This window comes from Coregonus clupeaformis, chromosome 23 (assembly GCF_020615455.1).
Source record: "Coregonus clupeaformis isolate EN_2021a chromosome 23, ASM2061545v1, whole genome shotgun sequence".
Taxonomy (NCBI): Eukaryota; Metazoa; Chordata; class Actinopteri; order Salmoniformes; family Salmonidae; genus Coregonus; species Coregonus clupeaformis.
In genome coordinates, this window is record NC_059214.1 from 53,784,798 (window position 1) to 53,800,837 (window position 16,040).

Below are 16,040 nucleotides of genomic sequence, written 5' to 3' on the forward strand. Positions count from 1 at the left end.
AAAACCTTCCTGTTGGAAGGTGAATCTTCGCCCCCAGTCTGCGGTCCTGAGTGCTCTGGAGCAGGTTTTCATCAAAGATCTCTCTGTACTTTGCTCCGTTCATCTTTCCCTCGATCCTAACTAGTTTCCCAGTCCCTGCCACTGAAAACATCCCCACATCATGATGCTGCCACCACCATGCTTCACCGTAGGGATGGTGCCAGGTTTCCTCCAGACGAGACACTTGGCATTCAGGCCAAAGTGTTTAATCTTGGTTTCATCAGACCAGAGAATCTTGTTTCTCATGGTCTGCGAGTCTTTAGGTGCCTTTTGGCAAACTCCATGCGGGCTGTCATGTGCCTTTAACTGAGGAGTGGCTTCCGTCTGGCCACTCTACCATAAAGGCCTGATTGGTGGAGTGCTGCAGAGATGGTTGTCCTTTCTGGAAGGTTCTCCCATCTCCACAGAGGAACTCTAGAGCTCTGTCAGAGTGACCATCGGGTTCTTGGTCACGTCCCTGACCAAGGCCCTTCTCCCCCGATTGCTCAGTTTGGCCGGGCGGCCAGGTCTAGGAAGAGTCTTGGTGGTTCCAAACTTCTTCCATTTAAGAATGATGGAGGCCACTGTGTTCTTGGGGGACCTTCAATGCTGCAGCCATTTTTTGGTACCCTTCCCCAGATCTGTGCCTCGACACAATCCTGTCTCTGAGTTCTACGGACAATTCCTTTGACCTCATGACATGTACTGTCAACTGTGGGACCTTATAAAGACAGGTGTGTGCCTTTCCAAATCATGTCCAATCAATTTAATCTACCACAGGTGAACTCCAATCAAGTTGTAGAAACATCAAGGATGATAAATAGAAACAGGATGCACCTGAGCTCAATTTCGAGCCTCATAGCAAAGAGTCTGAATACTTATGTAAAAAAGGTATTTCTGTTGTTTATTTGTAATACATTTGCTACAATTTCCAAAAACCTATTTTCGCGTTGTCATTATGGAGTATTGTGTGTAGATTGCTGAGGATTTATATTTATTTAATCCATTTTAGAATAAGGCTGTAACGTAACAAAATGTGGAAAAAGTCAAGGGGTCTGAATACTTTCCAAAGGCACTGTATGTCTCATATTATGCAAATGATGGTAAATAACCTTGAAACTTGAGCGCAAAAGCAGGACGTAAAATATAAATAGAGCAAATCAACTCTGCATTTCTTCCTTAGCCATCCCCCTCTATTTCTCTCTCTGATACAGAGATGCATCTCCTGCTCTTTGAGGGGGTGGGGGTGTGGTCTCTCCTCAAAGCTGCCATCAGGAAGGAACAGGAGGAGGAAGAGCGCGGCAGAGAGAGGAGAGAAGAGAGCAAAATAGATTGAGGGAGAGGTAGAGTCAGAGATGGAGATGGAGAGGGAGAGCAAGAGGGAGAGTTTGGAGAGAAGGGGAAGGAGAAAGCAATAGAGAGAGATGGAGCGAGAGGTAGTCAGAAAGATGAAGGAAGAGGTAGAGTGAGAGAAGGGATGCGTTTCATTAGCATAGTGGAGGAGTTGGAACCCCCATGTTCTCATCCCTGACTACCCCGTCCTCCTCTCACTGCTCACCCTGGCCTAATCACCATAATCATGTCCCTACCCAAGGAGCATGACAATTAGAAATAAATCTCTCTATACTAAATACATCTCTCTACAAATACTAGATAACGTGAACATATATATAGTTTGGGTGAAAGAGGGCACCCAAGACAGTGCAGCTAGAATGAACCCATGTTATTAGAACAGCAGAGAGTCTGCTTTTTTTTACAAAATGCATTGTCTATGTACTACTACTGCGCACACATGCACTCTCTCACACACACACACAATTAAATATCCTACCAACAGATAAGGATAATATTAGGGAGAGACTAGTGTATCTATATTAGTAGAGTGGAGCTGGTGAGGTCTGGTGTTGGACTGGGTAGAGGCGCTCTAGAGATGTGGAACTAAACAACTACAGGCAGAATGGGGTGGATGTCGGAGGTGGGGATGGATGGATGTTTCGGAATGAAACGGTAAAGCTCAAAGCTAAACTCGTAACTAAAAACCAACAGAAGCTAAAAGAACATGATAGATAGAGAGACAGGGAGAGAGGGAGAGATACAGGCTTACCATCTGTGTGTTGGTGGTCATAAGCTGAGGAACAGGAAGTAAAGCAAAAATAAAGAAGAAGCAGAAGAGGAAGAAGAAGAGAAAATAATCAGGACAAAGAGGAAATGAATTCCAGGATGTTTCAACTTAAAGAGAAAAAACAGGACCAAAGGCAATACAAAACAGTTATGACATAAATCAACAATACAGAGAAAGATGCTATAGCGTTGTCCATATGAATGGAGTCCTGATGGTTGTCAAGCTAAAGAAGACCACTGAGATTCCATCTGGACTATGAACACAAATTAACCACAACCTGACCATAACTTACCCATAGATAACCTGAAACGGACCACATTGTATTACTCCTGTTTCAACGTCTGGTGTTATGGGCCAATCACATGGAGATGGATGGGTGTTCTATAAACCATCACTGTGAGTGAATCTCAAATGGCACCCAGCTAATGGTCAATGCTTATGATTTGGGGTTTGGTCATCTGATCCTTGATCTGTGGTTAGGTGCAACATGTCAACTGGTCCTTCCTTGCCAACAGAGCTCTGCTTGCGTCGGTTTCCGTAGAAAAGGTTGCCAGGGCTCACCTGTCCGTTGCTGGTGAAGGTGGTGTTGTCGAACAGGAAGTAGGCACCAAAGAAGAAGATACAGGCGTTGAACAAGCCCAGGCACGTCCAGTAGAGGAACACAGGCCAGCGCAGGAGAGAGTTCTTCGCTACGTCCCTGGGACGGCGAAAGAGAGAGAGAAGGGGGAGAGAGGAGGGGAGATAAAGAGAGAATGTTTAAACAAACAAAAAACAATATAATTGGTTCAAACCTTTTTTTCTGTGTGGGAATTACATTGTCTTTTAAAACAGTTTTAATGGGATGTTCCTCTGACCTGTACAGAGTGGGGTCTCTCTTGAGCGTCTCTATGCTGACATGTTTCTCTATGAGGCTGTAGAGGAGGATGGGCAGTGAGGTGAAGCTGATGTTGTACAGCGTCAGGTAGGCCGTGTCGTACAGGGGCTGCACAGGGACACACACAGAGCACAGTCAGAAATATACAGACCACACATGACAAAACAGGCAACCATGATAGGTTATAGGCAACCGTCATTTAGGGTTGAGTCTGAGCACCTACCTGCTGAGAGAATCCACAGAAGAACTGATAGAGGAACTGAGGGAAGATGAAGCACACATTCTGGAGAGAGAGAGAAAGTGGGAGAAACAAAGTGAGAAAGGGAGGACTGAACATTGTTCCTAATTCAACGCTCATTCAGCTCCTTGCAGTGTCCTGCCTCGACATTTGGCTCACCAAATGGCTCTCTCTTCTGGGAAAGGCACCAGGCTGAGGTGGTGCCGAGTCCGAGGTTGTGTCATTCAATACTAAACCATTTAAATGTGTGCCCAGTAAATGCCCAGTATTAGTGTCAGTAGTAAAGCTCACCTTGTAGAAGAAGTACTGCACCAGCTCAGCGATGCGGATGTAGTAGAAGTGTCCATGCACCAACAGCATCTTCTTCAGGTGTTTGAACTTTGGGATGGCGTAGTCACTGTTCCTCGCCGCCTGGCGCCCCTCCTTACCCATGATGCCTTAGAAGAGAGAGAGGGATTGATTGATTGATGGATTGAATGAAAACAAACATACTAATAGGTCTTAGTGAAATATTTAGTGTCTGTTTTGACGCCAATGAGATATCTGGGAGCTAATGACTCCCACTAATCAAAGAATAGAGATGAGTGCTAGCTTAGCTGATGTTTCCCACAAATCAGAGTAGAGACACAAGAGCTTGCCAATCAGTGCAGAGATGAGCTCACCGATGCCCACGTGTGCCTCGAGGATCATGCTGACGTCGTTGGCTCCGTCACCGATGGCCAGAGTGATGGGGTGCTCCTTAGATACCTTGATCAGCTTCACAATCTGGAGAGACAACAGTCATACCACAACTCATTAAACACCAAAATAATACTGCCTCTTGCCTAACCAGGTCATTATAGTAGAAGGCAATTTATTCACAATGACTTACCAGGCTAACTAACTAACTGACTAACCACTATCGCTCACTGGTTTCCCATGTGAGACATGAAGTGACATCAGACCAACCTGTGCTTTCTGTAGGGGCGCCATGCGGCAGCAGAGCACGGCGCTGCAGTTCCTACAGATCTCCAGGAAGATCTCTCTGTAGTTCCCCGAGCCAGAGCTCTCTGGACTGGGCTTCAGCACAGCAGACAGGGTGGCCCCGTCGATGATCAGACCATAGTCCTGACAGTCCACAGACAGCCTGGGGAAATAACACACAGTGATACACACATACTGTACATATACACAAACACACACACGAAACATAGGAACACAAAACATGTACATTGTTGTGTGTGAGTGCATGCATGTCTACATGCATGTGTGTGTGTGTGTGTGTGTGTGTGTGTAGCCTACCCTGACAGGGAGCGTTGTCCGAGTACAGTCCTGCTCAGGTCAAACAGAACGTCATGTAGACTCTGTTCCTCTGTGCGTTTCTTGGTCAGCTCCAGTATCTGTGTGGAGCTGCGGAACAGCTTGCTAGCGTAGCACGTAGCCGCCGCCGTCTCCATCTTGTCCCCCGTCAGCACCCACACCTTCATCCCAGCCTTATGGAGAGACTCAATGGTGTCTGCTGCCTTCTCCTGGAGCCTGCACAGCAGTCAATAGGTTGTTAGCATTACACGTCACAATAGGCTGTATGGACGTTTCAAAGTATGCAAGTGCAAGATAGAAATGATGACATTATTGATCAACAACCTATTCGTTTTATATTGATTATTAAAAAATATAACGTATAACTTTATAAATTCAAGATTGACTAAATCCTGATTAAATTAGTACATTGATTCTACACCATTGTAAAAACAATCAAGGCCGAGGAAGAGTTAAGAGTATTTCCTTTGTGGTCATTGATAACTACTGTAGTCAATAAGTCTCCTCAGCCAGCAGCTGATGGGTTAACACACTGATCAACTCAGTCCAGTTATTGATGACTAATATACATGGCCAGGTCAATGTGTACCATACATCAGAGGGCTAGATGATTAGAAAACAAGCTGTCATCAATCAGGGAATCCATGATAGTAAATCTCCCTTACATCTTTCTCTCACTTCCTCCTTTACTGGCTCCCTTTCTCTCATCCCTACCGCTGTTTCTCCATCTCCATCCCATTTCCTCTCCTCTCTCTCGCGCTCTTTTTCTCCCCAACTCCTCCTTCCCATCTTCCTCTTGCTCCTTCCCCCTCCTCTCTCTCACACCGCCTCCTCTCGCCAATCCCCCCTCTGCCTCCCCTTTCTCTCCTACCTGTCCTCCACAGCCGTAGCCCCCAGCAGGGTGAAGTTCCTCTCGATGAGGTCATAAGCCTGTGCCAGCCGTTGCTCCCTGTCCTGCAGTGCCAGCTTGGCGTTGCTCAGCTGATAACATGCTTCCTTGTACTCCGCTGGGGACAGACTCCTGTAGGCCACACACAGGGTCCGCAAGCCCTCCTTACAGAGGTAAAGGAGAGACTCAGTTGAGTGAAAGAGATTATGGTTAAGGTTGTCTGTTAAAGGGGACGATCTGCAGTTGCTACATCCATTTTTGGACTTATTCTTGAACAACATTAAACTTATATATAAACAGTGGTGTAAAGTACTTAAGTAAAAATACTTTAAAGTACTACTTAAGTTGTTTTTTGGGTATCTGTACTGTCCTTTACTATTTATATTTTTGACAACTTTTACTTCACTATATTCCGAAAGAAAATAATGGACTTTTTACTCCATACATTTTCCCTGACACCCAAAAGAACTCGTTACATTTTGAATGCTTAGCAGGACAGGGAAATGGTCCAATTCACACACTTATCAAGAGAACATCCATGGTCATCCCTACTGCCTCTGATCTGGCCGACTCACTAAACACACATGCTTCGTTTGTAAATGATGTCTGAGTGTTTGAGTGTGCCCCTGGCTGTCAGTAAATTTTAAAAAAAGAAGATAATGGTGCCGTCTGATTTGCTTAATAAGGAATTTTAAATGATTTATACTTTTACTTTTGATACTCTAGTATATTTAAAACCAAATACTTTTGGACTTTTACTCAAGTCATAATTTACTGGGTGACTTTCACTTTTACTTGTCATTTTCTATTAAGGTATCTTTACTTTTACTCAAGTATGACAAATTGGGTACTTTTTCCACCACTGCTTATAAATGCCTCATGAGCTAAGTTCAACTGTCGTACCCCATCAGAACACAAAATATAAGCTTGTTTTACTCCAATGTTTGTAAACAAAGTAAATGTAAACACACACTGTATAGCCACAAAACATGGTTAAAACTATACTTTTGATATCATGGATGGTCAGTCCTTGCATCCATTGCGGTCTATGAATTTAAATAGTGCATCCATAGCGGTCTATGAATTTGAGAGTGGTTACATTTCTCCAGCCCCATTCCTCAGCTCAACAGCGGATTGCCCCTTTAAGATCATAGTAGCCACAGTACTATGACCATAGCAGGTATATCGTTCAGGGTTGTGAGACTCAAGATATATATCTGGAGTTTTGGTTATGGTATAGGCATATTAGGAGTAGAAGTATTAGGGCGAAGTTGCGCGATTAAGGGTTTTGGTGTCTGTATCTACACTGAACAAAAATATAAAACGCAAAATGCAACAATTTCAAAGATTTTACTGAGTTACAGTTCATATAAGGAAATCAGTAAATTGAAATAAATTCATTAGGCTCCAATCTATGGATTTCACATGATTTGGAATACAGATATGCATCGGTTGGTCACAGATACATTAAAGATAAAGGTAGGGGCGTGGATCAGAAAACCAGTCAGTATCTGCCGTGATCTCCATTTGCCTCATGCAGTGCGACACATCTCCGTCGCATAGAATTGATCAGGCTGTTGATTGTGGCCTGTGGAATGTTGTCCCACTCCTGTTCAATGGCTGTGGGAAGATGCTGGACATTGGTGGGAACTGGAACACGCTGTCGTACGCGTCGATCCAGAGCATCCCAAACATGCTCAATGGGTGACATGTCTGGTGAGTATGCAGGCCATGGAAGAACTGGGACATTTCCAGCTTCCAGGAATTGTGTACAGATCCTTGCGACATGGGGCTGTGCATTATCATGCTGAAACATGAGGTGATGACGGCAGATGAATGGCACAACAATGGGCCTCAGGATTTTGTCACGGTATTTCTGCATTGAAATGACCATAGATAAAATGCAATTGTGTTTGTTGTCCGTAGCTTATGCCTGCCCATACCATAACCCCAACACCACCATGGGGCAATCTGTTCACAACGTTGACATCAGCAAACCGCTCACCCACACGACACCATACACTGCCCGGTACAGTTGAAACCGGGATTTATCTGTGAAGAGCACACATCTCCAGCGTTCCAGTGGCCATCGAAGGTGAACATTTGCCCACTGAAGTCGGTTACGACACCGAACTGCAGTCAAGTCAAGACCCTGGTGAGGACGACGAGCACGCAGATGAGCTTCCCTGAGACGGTTTCTGACAGTTTGTGCAGAAATTCTACAGTTTCGTCACCTGTCCGGGTTGCTGGTCTCAGACGATTCTGCAGGTGAAGAAGCCGGATGTGGAGGTCCTGGGCTGGCGTAGTTTCACGTGGCCTGCAGTTGTGAGGCCGGTTGGACGTACTGCCAAATTCTCTAAAACGACGTTGGAGGCAGCTTATGGTAGAGAAATGAACATTAAATGATCTGGCAACAGCTCTGCTGGACATTCCTGCAGTCAGCATGCCAATTGCACACTCCCTCAAAACTTGACACATCTGTCAAGTGTATTTCAGCTCATGAAACATGGGACCAACACTTTACATGTTGCGTTTATATTTTTCTTCAAAGAAAGAGATGATACAGAGTTTGTGTGTGTGTGTGTAGACTTACCACAGCGTTCTGCTCCACCCGTGCCCTCACCTGCTCCACCTTCCCTGACACCACCCTGGGAAAGATGGAGCTGTCTGCCCCCTTACAGAACAACAGGTACTCCCCTGAGGACACACAAACACACATAGATTTAATTGAATACATATTGTATGTATCTGAATGTCTGTTAGTTTCTATTTAGTATTATGTGAACGAGATAGTGTTTGTATGAGTGTTACCTGCGCTAGACTTGACAATGACGCTCATTCTCCTCCTGACAGAGTCAAAGTTGAGCACGTGAAGCAGCTCAAACCTGGAACACAGACACAGGAGGAGACGACTCCCTTAGTATCAGACATAACACACTGGACATTCTCTAACAATGTACACAGCAATAAGAGTGGCTAGAGACAAGCAAAGACTGTTACAAGCAAAGACAGAACAGTCAGATTAAAAGTTATTTTAACAGATTAATCATCCTCCTCTTTCCTTCCCTTTTCTCTTCCTCTCTGTTTACTTTGCATCTCCCTCCCTTTCTTCCTCATTCGTTCGCTCTTAAAACTTCAGTTGCATAGACAGCCCACTGCAGAGAGGGATGTAGATACTGATGTTTTACAAGTGGTGCCTGTGGGATCCAAACCTGCTATTTATACAATTTTTCTTGGCAGTGTTGTCTTACTATAAGGAAGTTGTATTTTTGCTAAAATGTTTACAGACATCCTTCACATAAACCAAAGCACGTACGGTTTGCCAATGGGCAGAAATATGGTCAGAATGAACTTATTAAATTATTTGGAATCAATTAATAACTTGAGATATGCATGCGTAACTTAAACATGAATACTCTATGGTTTCACAGGAAGCTGTGAAATATGAAAGGCCAAAATAAAAAAGATGGATCAATCAGGAATTATGTTCTGAGCAAAGCCCTACCTTTCAATCTCATCGTCCTTATTGAGAATTTCCATATGACTGTCTTTGAGTCTCAGATAGGTGTACCCCAACCTGAGGGAGAGAGAATGTGTGTGTGAGTGAATGAAAAATGGAGAGAGGGAAGAGTGTTCTGTAGATCAGAAGGAGATTATATATACACAGTTGAAATCAGAAGTTTACATACACTTAGGTTGGAGTCATTAAAACTCGTTTTTTAACCACTCCACACATTTCTTGTTAACAAACTATAGTTTTGGCAAGTCGGTTAGGACATCTACTTTGTGCATGACACAAGTACGTTTTCCAACAATTGTTTACAGACAGATTATTTCACTTATAATTAACTGTATTACAATTCCAGTGGGTCAGAAGTTTACATACACTAAGTTGACTGTGCCTTTAAACAGCTTGGAAAATTCCAGAAAATTATGTCATGGCTTTAGAAGCTTCTGATAGGCTAATTGACATCATTTGAGTCAATTGGAGGTGTACCTGTGGATGTATTTCAAGGCCTACCTTCAAACGCAGTGCCTCTTTGCTTGACATCATTGGAAAATGAAAAAAAATTGTAGACCTCCACAATTCTGGTTCATCCTTGGGAGCAATTTCCAAACGCCTGAAGGTACCACGTTAATCTGTACAAACAATAGTATGCAAGTATAAACACCATGGGACAACGCAGCCGTCATACCGCTCAGGAAGGAGACGTGTTCTGTCTCCTAGAGATTAACGTACTTTGGTGCGAAAAGTGCAAATCAATCCCAGAACAACAGCAAATTACCTTGTGAAGATGCTGGAGGAAAAAGGTACAAAAGTATCTATATCCACAGTAAAACGAGTCCTATATCGACATAACCTGAAAAGCCGCTCAGCAAGGAAGAAGCCACTGCTCCAAAACAGCCATAAAAAGCCAGACTACAGTTTGCAACTGCACATGGGGACAAAGATCGTACTTTTTGGAGAAATATCTTCTGGTCTGATGAAACAAAAATAGAACTGTTTGGCCATAATGACCATCGTTATGTTAGGAGGAAAAAGAGGGTCGCTTGCAAGCAAAAGAACACCATCCCAACCGTGAAGCACAGGGGTGGCAGCATCATGCTGTGGGGGTGCTTTGCTGCAGGAGGGACTGGTGCACTTCACAAAACAGATGGCATCATGTGGAAGAAAAATGATGTCAATATATTGAAGCAACATCTCAAGACATCAGTCAGGAAGTTAAAGCTTGGTCGCAAATGGGTCTTCCAAATGGACAATGACCCCAAGTCCTCTGTAGCTCAGCTGGTAGAGCACGGCGCTTGTAACGCCAAGGTAGTGGGTTCGATCCCCGGGACCACCCATACACAAAAATGAACACGCATTACTGTAAGTCGCTTTGGATAAAAGCGTCTGCTAAATGGCATATTATTATATTATTTACAAAGTTGTGGCAAAATGGTTTAAGGACAACAAAGTCAAGGTATTGGAGTGGCCATTACAAAGCCCTGACCTCAATTCTATAGAAAATGTGTGGCCAGAACTGAACAAGCTTGTGCAAGCAAGGAGGCCTACAAACCTGACTCAGTTACACCAGCTCTGTCAGGAGGAATGGGCCAAAATTCACCCAACTTATTGTGGGAAGCTTGTGGAAGGCTACCCGAAACATTTGACCTAAGTTAAACAATTTAAAGGCAATGCTACCAAATACTAATTGAGTGCATGTAAACTTCTGACCCACTGGGAATGTGATGAAAGAAATAAAAGCTGAAATAAATCACTCTACTATTATTCTGACATTTCACATCCTTAAAATAAAGTGGTGATCCTAACTGACCTAAAACAGGGAATATTTGTGAAAAACTGAGTTTAAATGTATTTGGCTAAGGTGTATGTAAACTTCCGACTTCAACTGTAATATCTATATATATATTATATATATATATATATAATATATATATATATATATACACACACAAACACACACACAGTGGGGAAAAAAAGTTTAGTCAGCCACCAATTGTGCAAGTTCTCCCACTTAAAAAGATGAGAGAGGCCTGTAATTTTCATCATAGGTACACGTCAACTATGACAGACAAAATGAGAAAAAAAAATCCAGAAAATCACATTGTAGGATTTTTAATGAATGTATTTGCAAATTATGGTGGAAAATAAGTATTTGGTCAATAACAAAAGTTGATCAATACTTTGTTATATACCCTTTGTTGGCAATGACACAGGTCAAACGTTTTCTGTAAGTCTTCACAAGGTTTTCACACACTGTTGCTGGTATTTTGGCCCATTCCTCCATGCAGATCTCCTCTAGAGCAGTGATGTTTTGGGGCTGTCGCTGGGCAACACAGACTTTCAACTCCCTCCAAAGATTTTCTATGGGGTTGAGATCTGGAGACTGTCTAGGCCACTCCAGGACCTTGAAATGCTTCTTACGAAGCCACTCCTTCGTTGCCCGGGCGGTGTGTTTGGGCTCATTGTCATGCTGAAGGACCCAGCCACGTTTCATCTTCAATGCCCTTGCTGATGGAAGGAGGTTTTCACTCAAAATCTCACGATACATGGCCCCATTCATTCTTTCCTTTACACGGATCAGTCGTCCTGGTCCCTTTGCAGAAAAACAGCCCCAAAGCATGATGTTTCCACCCCCATGCTTCACAGTAGGTATGGTGTTCTTTGGATGCAACTCAGCATTCTTTGTCCTCCAAACAAGACGAGTTGAGTTTTTACCAAAAAGTTATATTTTGGTTTCATCTGACCATATGACATTCTCCCAATCCTCTTCTGGATCATCCAAATGCACTCTAGCAAACTTCAGACGGGCTTGGACATGTACTGGCTTAAGCAGGGGGACACGTCTGGCACTGCAGGATTTGAGTCCCTGGCGGCGTAGTGTGTTACTGATGGTAGGCTTTGTTACATTGGTCCCAGCTCTCTGCAGGTCATTCACTAGGTCCCCCCGTGTGGTTCTGGGATTTTTGCTTACCGTTCTTGTGATCATTTTGACCCCACGGGGTGAGATCTTGCGTGGAGCCCCAGATCGAGGGAGATTATCAGTGGTCTTGTATGTCTTCCATTTCCTAATAATTGCTCCCACAGTTGATTTCGTCAAACCAAGCTGCTTACCTATTGCAGATTCAGTCTTCCCAGCCTGGTGCAGGTCTACAATTTTGTTTCTGGTGTCCTTTGACAGCTCTTTGGTCTTGGCCATAGTGGAGTTTGGAGTGTGACTGTTTGAGGTTGTGGACAGGTGTCTTTTATACTGATAACAAGTTCAAACAGGTGCCATTAATACAGGTAACGAGTGGAGGACAGAGGAGCCTCTTAAAGAAGAAGTTACAGGTCTGTGAGAGCCAGAAATCTTGCTTGTTTGTAGGTGACCAAATACTTATTTTCCACCATAATTTGCAAATAAATTCATTAAAAATCCTACAATGTGATTTTCTGGAAAAAAAATTCTCAATTTGTCTGTCATAGTTGACGTGTACCTATGATGAAAATTACAGGCCTCATCTTTTTAAGTGGGAGATTTTGCACAATTGGTGGCTGACTAAATACTTTTTTTCCCCACTGTGTGTATATATATATATATATATATATATATATTACAGTTGAAGTCGGAAGTTTACATACACCTTAGCCAAATACATTTAAACTCAGTTTTTCACAATTCCTGACATTTAATCCTAGTAAGAATTCCCTGTTTTAGGTCACACATAATACCGGTCAAAAGTTTGGACACCTACTCATTCAAGGGTTTTTCTTAATTTTTACTATTTTCTACATTGTAGAATAATAGTGAAGACATCAAAACTACGAAATAGCACATATGGAATCACGTAGTAACCAAAAAAGTGGTTTAACAAATCAAAATATATTTTATATTTGAGATTCTTCAAATAGCCACGCTTTGCCCACTCTTGGCATTCTCTTAACCAGCTTCACCTGGAATGCTTTTCCAACAGTCTTGAAGGAGTTCCCACATATGCTGAAAATCTTCACTCTGCGGTCCGACTCATCCCAAACCATCTCAATTTGGTTGAGGTCGGGGGATTGTGGAGGCCAGGTCATCTGATGCAGCACTCAATTACTCTCCTTCTTGGTAAAATAGCCCTTACACAGCCTGGAGGTGTGTTGGGTCATTTTCCTGTTGAAAAACAAATGATAGTCCCACTAAGCCCAAACCAGATGGAATGGTGTATCGCTGCAGAATGCTGTGGTAGCCATGCTGGTTAAGTGTGCTTTGAATTCTAAATAAATCACAGACAGTGTCACCAGCAAAGCACCCCCACACCATAACACCTCCTCCTCCCTGCTTTTCGGTGGGAAATACACATGCGGAGATCATCTGTTCACCCACACCGCGTCTCACAAAGACACAGCGGTTGGAAGCAAAAATCTCCAATTTGGACTCCAGACCAAAGGACACATTTCCACCGGTCTAATGTCCATTGCTCGTGTTTCTTGGCCCAAGCAAGTCTCTTCTTATTATTGGTGTCCTTTAGTAGTGTTTTCTTTGCAGCAATTCAACCATGAAGGCCTGATTCACACAGTCTCCTCTGAACAGTTGATGTTGAGATGTGTCTTTACTTGAACTCTGTGAAGCATTTATTTAGGCTGCAATTTCTGAGGCTGATAACTCTAATGAATTTATCCTCTGCAGGAGAGGTAACTCTGGGTCTTCCATTCCTGTGGCAGTCCTCATGAGAGCCAGTTACATCATAGCGCTTGATGGGTTTTGCGACTGCACTTTAAGAAACGTTCAAAGTTCTTGAAATGCTCCGTATTGACTGACCTTCATGTCTTAAAGTCATGATGGACTGTCATTGGTCTTTGCTTATTTGAGCTCTTCTTGCCATAATATGGACTTGGTCTTTTACCAAATAGGTCTATCTTCTGTATAGAGGGGCTACTTTGTCACAACACAACTGATTGGTTCAAATGCATTAAGGAAAGAAATTCCACAAATTAACTTTTAAGAAAGCACACCTATTAATTGAAATGCATTATAGGCGACTACCTCATGAAGCTGGTTAAGAGAATGCCAAGAGTGTGCAAAGCTGTAATCAAGGCAAAGGGTGGCTATTTGAAGAATCTCAAATATACTGCTCAAAAAAATAAAGGGAACACTAAAATAACACATCCTAGATCTGAATGATTGAAATAATCTTATTAAATACTTTTTTCTTTACATAGTTGAATGTGCTGACAAAATCACACAAAAATTATCAATGGAAATCAAATTTATCAACCCATGGAGGTCTGGATTTGGAGTCACCCTCAAAATTAAAGTGGAAAACCACACTACAGGCTGATCCAACTTTGATGTAATGTCCTTAAAACGAGTCAAAATGAGGCTCAGTAGTGTGTGTGTATCCTCCACGTGCCTGTATGACCTCCCTACAACACCTGGGCATGCTCCTGATGAGGTGGCGGATGGTCTCCTGAGGGATCTCCTCCCAGACCTGGACTAAAGCATCCGCCAACTCCTGGACAGTCTGTGGTGCAACGTGGCGTTGGTGGATGGAGCGAGACATGATGTCCCAGATGTGCTCAATTGGATTCAGGTCTGGGGAACGGGCGGGCCAGTCCATAGCATCAATGCCTTCCTCTTGCAGGAACTGCTGACACACTCCAGCCACATGAGGTCTAGCATTGTCTTGCATTAGGAGGAACCCAGGGCCAACCGCACCAGCATATGGTCTCACAAGGGGTCTGAGGATCTCATCTCGGTACCTAATGGCAGTCAGGCTACCTCTGGCGAGCACATGGAGGGCTGTGCGGCCCCCCAAAGAAATGCCACCCCACACCATGACTGACCCACCGCCAAACCGGTCATGCTGGAGGATGTTGCAGGCGGCAGAACGTTTTCCACGGCGTCTCCTGACTCTGTCACGTCTGTCACATGTGCTCAGTGTGAACCTGCTTTCATCTGTGAAGAGCACAGGGCGCCAGTGGCGAATTTGCCAATCTTGGTGTTCTCTGGCAAATGCCAAACGTCCTGCACGGTGTTGGGCTGTAAGCACAACCCCCACCTGTGGACGTCGGGCCCTCATACCACCCTCATGGAGTCTGTTTCTGACCGTTTGAGCAGACACATGCACATTTGTGGCCTGCTGGAGGTCATTTTGCAGGGCTCTGGCAGTGCTCCTCCTGCTCCTCCTTGCACAAAGGCGGAGGTAGCAGTCCTGCTGCTGGGTTGTTCCCTCCTACGGCCTCCTCCACGTCTCCTGATGTACTGGCCTGTCTCCTGGTAGCGCCTCCATGCTCTGGACACTACGCTGACAGACACAGCAAACCTTCTTGCCACAGCTCGCATTGATGTGCCATCCTGGATGAGCTGCACTACCTGAGCCACTTGTGTGGGTTGTAGACTCCGTCTCATGCTACCACTAGAGTGAAAGCACCGCCAGCATTCAAAAGTGACCAAAACATCAGCCAGGAAGCATAGGAACTGAGAAGTGGTCTGTGGTCACCACCTGCAAAAACCAGTCCTTTATTGGGGGTGTCTTGCTAATTGCCCATCATTTCCACCTGTTGTCTATTCCATTTGCACAACAGCATGTGACATTTATTGTCAATCAGTGTTGCTTTCTAAGTGGACAGTTTGATTTCACAGAATCAATCAATCAATTTTATTTTATATAGCCCTTCTTACATCAGCTAATATCTCGAAGTGCTGTACAGAAACCCAGCCTAAAACCCCAAACAGCTAGTAATGCAGGTGTAGAAGCACGGTGGCTAGGAAAAACTCCCTAGAAAGGCGAAAACCTAGGAAGAAACCTAGAGAGGAACCAGGCTATGAGGGGTGGCCAGTCCTCTTCTGGCTGTGCCGGGTGAAGATTATAACAGAACCATGCCAAGATGTTCAAAAATGTTCATAAGTGACAAGCATGGTCAAATAATAATCAGGAATAAATCTCAGTTGGCTTTTCATAGCCGATCATTAAGAGTTGAAAACAGCAGGTCTGGGACAGGTAGGGGTTCCATAACCGCAGGCAGAACAGTTGAAACTGGAATAGCAGCAAGGCCAGGCGGACTGGGGACAGCAAGGAGTCACCACGGCCGGTAGTCCCGACGTATGGTCCTAGGGCTCAGGTCTCTCAG

At 44.0% G+C, this 16,040-nt stretch overlaps 1 protein-coding gene across 3 annotated transcripts in view; it reads right to left on the bottom strand.

The window, feature by feature from the left end:
- LOC121553997 (phospholipid-transporting ATPase IH) overlaps positions 1-16,040 on the bottom strand; it is a 65,544-nt gene that overhangs the window by 17,682 nt on the left and 31,822 nt on the right. For 2 of the 3 annotated variants that reach the window (XM_041867423.2, XM_041867440.2), the window contains exons 15-26: positions 8,946-9,017; positions 8,252-8,325; positions 8,034-8,137; positions 5,423-5,604; positions 4,534-4,767; positions 4,201-4,378; positions 3,915-4,017; positions 3,544-3,689; positions 3,238-3,297; positions 2,995-3,122; positions 2,702-2,837; positions 2,123-2,146 (exon numbers count right to left, since the gene is read on the bottom strand). In XM_041867423.2, coding sequence (XP_041723357.1) covers positions 2,123-2,146; positions 2,702-2,837; positions 2,995-3,122; positions 3,238-3,297; positions 3,544-3,689; positions 3,915-4,017; positions 4,201-4,378; positions 4,534-4,767; positions 5,423-5,604; positions 8,034-8,137; positions 8,252-8,325; positions 8,946-9,017 — 1,441 coding nt within the window. The remainder of the gene's footprint in view (positions 1-2,122; positions 2,147-2,701; positions 2,838-2,994; positions 3,123-3,237; positions 3,298-3,543; positions 3,690-3,914; positions 4,018-4,200; positions 4,379-4,533; positions 4,768-5,422; positions 5,605-8,033; positions 8,138-8,251; positions 8,326-8,945; positions 9,018-16,040) is intronic. The other variant, XM_041867432.2, reaches the window with a different exon arrangement.